The 5,308-nt window shown below is 35.5% G+C and overlaps 1 protein-coding gene across 4 annotated transcripts; it reads right to left on the bottom strand.

Moving 5' to 3' along the window:
• Nucleotides 1–19: 19 nt before the first annotated feature.
• LOC111387105 (amino acid permease 3-like) lies at nt 20–3,763 on the bottom strand. 4 transcript variants are annotated; one of them, XM_023011620.1, is made up of 8 exons: nt 3,672–3,763; nt 2,886–3,037; nt 2,278–2,386; nt 1,918–2,151; nt 1,698–1,791; nt 1,390–1,604; nt 934–1,091; nt 181–831 (listed from the first exon to the last, which is right to left on the bottom strand). In XM_023011620.1, exons 3-8 carry the CDS (start codon nt 2,384–2,386, stop codon nt 181–183), a joined length of 1,461 nt encoding a protein of 486 aa, XP_022867388.1. In that variant the 5' UTR covers nt 2,886–3,037; nt 3,672–3,763. The 4 variants fall into 4 exon arrangements, with proteins under 4 accessions (XP_022867391.1, XP_022867388.1, XP_022867389.1 ...); XM_023011621.1 differs by lacking the exon at nt 3,672–3,763 and adding an exon at nt 3,353–3,638; XM_023011623.1 differs by lacking the exon at nt 2,886–3,037 and having other exon boundaries at nt 20–831.
• Nucleotides 3,764–5,308: the final 1,545 nt, after the last annotated feature.

Genomic DNA, 5,308 nt, shown 5'->3' with positions numbered 1-5,308 from the left:
AGGAATTTGGTTTTTTCCCTTTTTTTTTTTTTTTTTTTTTTTTGGCCTTCCCTATTTATACAGTGAAACTCACTTGAGATTACACTGGTACCCCTTTAGGCTTTTTATGAACACGAACAAGAACTAAAATCCTAATTTTCTTATATTTCTTGATTTACAATCTTCCGATGAACCAAATCATTAACTAGTTTTGAAAGGCTTGTAAACTTTGAGATCAGAAGCAACGCCGGCGAAGGAACCGACAGCAGCTGCTATGGAGATAATAAGACAAGTAACACTTAGTATTTGTAGGCATATCCATTTTGTGCTCCATTTCTCTATCTTCTTCTGCACAATGTACATTTCCACAGGGAAGTATACTGTTAAAGGCCAAAACCCAAAGGCGCCTAGAATTCCCACAACGTCGTTGAAAAATGGCATCAGCATGGAAATTAGTGTGGTTACGATCACGAAAATTGTCCTCCATACTAGTCGAAAAAGGTTGAGTTTATAAGGACTGTATCCCGGGATAGGGATATCAATTTCCTTGGTGATGAATGTGTTGTGTGGGAACCATTCTTTTGATGTTTTTTCGACAAAGGCAAAAAGTGGTTGGCAGTAAACCTGGTACGCGCCGATAAGGTGGATTACTATGGCAGCGTTGGCCATATCGAGTAGCCAGTAGGGATTGTAGAAGCCGAAACCAGTGAGGAGATTTCCAGGGGAGAGATCACCAAATGCGGCATAGCCAAAACAGCCACAGAACATGTAGAAAAGAGTTGTTACTGCTATACTAAATAGAGTGGCCTTTTTCATTGTCTTGTATTCTGATGGTGGGGACTTTATTGTATCCTGATATATATGATAGAATCAAATCAAGATCAGTCGATATAGGACGTAACTGCAGATGCAGTTTTAATTGATAAAAGGTGAAAAAAGGGATAAAAACTGTACCTGAATTTCAATTAGGATAAAGGAGTAAGAATAGGCAAAAGCTATGGCTCCAAGTGCTTGAAAACTTCCCCATATCTTGTCCATTTCAGTCACTGTGCCCATTTCAGTCACTGTGCCCACGCTTATTCCAGTTAGACTTCCCCTTATTTTCCCGGTTTCTACAACAAAACAAAGAATCAGGTTTAAAGCAGTTGAAAATCGAGACTGTTATGGAACAACAAACAAGGAATTAAACTAGTTTGACAGAAGAAGGGTGACATGCGGTTTGACATCCTCTCACATGGTGCTGGAACTCGCGTGAATAAAAAGTTCCAAAAAAAGGTGGCCCCCACCCCTATTGTGAGTGTTGGAGTCTGTCATCCCCATTCTGTCAACGTAGCATAGTTGACAAACAAGGTTTTAACTTTTTTTTTCCTCTGCTAATTCTGTCTATTAAGCTCGGGATTCTTTTCTTACCTGCAACTTTTGCAATTCCAAGGCCTAAACCGATGGTGGAGTAAGTAAAGGACATAATTGCAGCAACAATTGAAAGCCACCATGTTTGATCAAAGTCCGGGATTTGGGAGAAAAGAATTTCCACAACACCAAATGCAATCATATAAGGATTGCTTGAAACTCTGCAAGGACTTTGATCTCCTTTTGAATGGAAACAATTAGACCTTTCGATAGCCCTGTTAAGAAAAAAATAAAAGTTAAAAAAAAATCTTTTTTATTAAACTATTCACAAAAAGACGTACTCTTTTCACTTTGGAATTCATACTTACATCATACTTATAGACGAGGCAATCGTGTAACCAATAGCTACTCCAAAGAGATTCAGATACTGAATTGCTCCACAAACTTTAACCTGGAACCCTCCTGAAATTCCAAAAACAAACAAGTGTCACATTAAAGTTTTCGTAATAACAACAGCAATAAGCTTAAGTCTTATTTGTGATAAAATTATGGTAGGCTATATGAACAGTTCACTTGTAAAAAGTTTACCGAGATTGGCTCGGACGGCATCCATATACGTGTAATTTCTTTCCCCGGTATCGGGATTCCCAGACCGGTAACATGCTGCCAGAAAAACAGAAGTGTAGTATGTTACAAATGAGAATAAGAGCAACACGGTTGGACCAGCTATCCATCCAAGCTGTGCGGTAGCCCAAGCCAAGGACAGAACTCCAGAACCAATTACAGCAGTTATTATGTGAGCACTTGCAGTCCATACGGTTCCTATCAGAAAAATATGAAACAAGAAAATTCAGTTAAAAACAAGTATATTTTCTTTTATGCAGTCGAGGGCCTAGTACTAAGTACCATACATGCACTTAATATTTGTGTCTCAATGAAGAAAAATACCGGTTCGTAGGCGCTCATCATCGTTGAAACACTTGGAACCAATCTGAGGCGGCACATTGATGGAGACATCAAAGATTTGGATGTGGTTGTGGCCCTTGTTTGCACTCATCTTTGATTCAAACAAATTGAGAAAATGAAAAAATCAGATGACTTTTTTAATCTGACTTAGATGATATGATAAGCAGAAGGAAAATGTTAATACACTTCAGATTTATTGTAGAAGAACGTGCACTTGTGAGAAGCCATGGCAGGCTAAATATAAGAAGAGAAACATGTTAGAAAAGTCATGGAAGTAGGTAAGGTAAAATCACGATTAATGGCACGTTTTTTAAGCCACGTGTTGAAGACATAAAATAAGTTAAATCTTGTCTACTATCTTATACAGATGAACTGAACAGGCCATATACGTTTTGTCTAATGCCCCCGCCACCTTAAAGCATGTAGATCCTAGAGATATTGACTCCATTCAGAGGCGGAGTCAGTAATTTAGTTCAGTGTGGGCAAAAAAAATTCGACGTTGAATGTCGAAGTTTTGGTCATGGATTTAATAACGATAAAAAGTAAAACAATAGTACGACAATACTAGAAAGGCATAATTTATATATTACACTTGTTTCTTGTGACTGTCGGACGGATAGGGAAAGGGAACGGCGGGCAGTGATAACAGTGTCACCGGTGGAGAGGGAAGTGGGTGGCGTCGTGGCAATTGGCGAAGTGCGATTTCTTCACAGTCCACGGAAGTTCACGAAGGGTTGAAAATCTGAAATGAACGAATGAGGTTTGGGTCAACAATTGATTCAACTGAATTTTGAATTGAATGGGTCTAAAACGGATCATGAGCATTGCACAATTGAGCTTCTCTCTTTGGACTGGACAAGAAAATGGGTTATTGGGTTAAAAATAAAAAGAGGAAATTGCACCGTCCCCGATGTTTTAACTTTACAGTGCAAAAATCTGGTATGAAATTGTTATTCACAAATTCGGGATGACTATGATAATTAAATATCTCCCCCAATTCCAATTCCAACTCTAACAATTTCAATTCACCCTCTCTCTCTCTCTCCATCTTCATTACCTGGCACTAGTGCTTATATAGGTTATGAAATAGAAAGTGGCACCAGAACAATCATCCGACGGTGGCGCTAACCATGACCATTCGGCGACAACATCACCATTACTGTTGGCACTTTGAGATCGGCGTTGCTCGACGACTGATTTTGGAGATTTTTTTTGTGGGAATTTGAGGCGCTTTGAGATCAACATTTATGATAACCACTCTAACGAAACAAACATAGAAGTAACCAATAACAACTTTTTTTAAATATACTCTAATATGCTTATAAATAATTTCAAAATGCTAAAAGAAATACGACGAAAAAGAAAAGGATTCTAACTGTTACTGTTTTAGCCTTTCTCCTCCTATGATCAAAGTGAAAACTTCACTGAGAATGTGTAGAAAGGAAATCAGTAGAGCGCTGTGTTCCATTCTTTGGTCAATTCCTAGCAGGATTTATATCTACAAAATCGCGAATAAGTTAAATTTTCAATCAGTCTCTTTTAAGTAGCACTTCTATGGCTTCTGGTCCATCCTTTTATCAGAACAGAATATGGTTCCGTTATCAATACTTCATTCCCTAAATAATTATTAAGTATCAAGCCATTTTGGAACAAATAATAGGCAGTTAGAGAGGGACATTAGTATCCTATTCTAATTTCGGGTTCCCAAAGACTGAGGAATTCAAGGTTATCAAACAAAGATAATTACTTCTTTAGAGGGCATCTTTCAAAGTTTACTTGCACAGTCTTGTCTTAACATTCCTCTTTTACAAGTGCATGAGTATCTATGTTCTCGTGTTTCGTACAACAAAAATGAACAAAAAAATAAAAATATTTAAAAAAATCTTTTCGAGTTGCAATACGCTAATACATAGTCTCAAAAGTCTATATTTGAGCCGGTAGGAAGTGAGATTGCCAACATCTGAAGACAAAAGATTCGTAAATTAGAGAACAAAAGTAAAAGGAACGTGCTTGATCATCCATATATAAGGTCGACTACTTGAATTATTTTCCACAGCTCTATTCGATATGAGTTGATATATAGTCGAATCCCTTTTCTAAAAATAATGATTTTGGCTAAGAAAATCATTTTAGGGACGTGGGGGTGGCAAAGAGCAAACACTAAATTAATCCAATGATGTTAGTGAAGAAATTCTCTTTGTTTAAGATATACACTTGGCTATAACACAAAATTTTCACTTTAAATATTGATTGCACTTTGTTAAGGATCCAATCAACATTCACTACTATGATGCCACTTTATATAAATTTTCTATTTATGTTAATTAAAGATTTGAAGTCTCTTACAACCTCAATTCTTGGAAAGAATATTTACAGCCATCTTGCAAAAACTCAACATAATAAATACCATTGTTAGTGAGCATGTATGACTATCTCACTAAAACTTGATATTCTATAAGAAATTATTACAATTTAATGCATGATTCGCAAACAGTATTCATTTCTCTTTAACAAACAAACCTTTAGTGAATAACAACATTTTCTTGCTGAAAACTAACGAGGGCTGCCAACTTTATTATGTTTTCTTTGATCAACCTTATTTGATTTATTTATTCATGAAAATATTAATTTAATTATTAGCACAATCTCAATTTATCCAAAATTATTATACTTAAAAAAAAAAAAAAAAGCGTCTCCATGAAACTTGAAAATGTTTAATTTAATTTTAAAACTAAAATTACTGTTTAAAAAGAAATGCTTCTTCGTGAAATAACTTTTAGTATTGTGTGTATTCAAATTATTTCGAACTCAAACGAAAAATAATTTTATTTTATTTTATTTTATTTTTAAATATGTGTGATCGTTTGTGAGTGTTTTTTCCCACGTAAATTCGACGGTGAAGAAAAATATAATTAAGAAACAACAAAACAAAAAAAAAACTAGAATATAAAAAATTCAAAATCTTGAAAATAAGTCACTTTTGCAGATTTTTGTTTGTCATTATTATGAAAAT

The sequence above is a fragment of the Olea europaea genome, unplaced genomic scaffold (genome assembly GCF_002742605.1).
Source record: "Olea europaea var. sylvestris unplaced genomic scaffold, O_europaea_v1 scaffold3905, whole genome shotgun sequence".
Lineage (NCBI taxonomy): Eukaryota > Viridiplantae > Streptophyta > Magnoliopsida > Lamiales > Oleaceae > Olea > Olea europaea.
The sequence above is the reverse complement of the archived record's forward strand: the minus strand, read 5'-3'. Positions and strand labels throughout refer to the sequence as shown.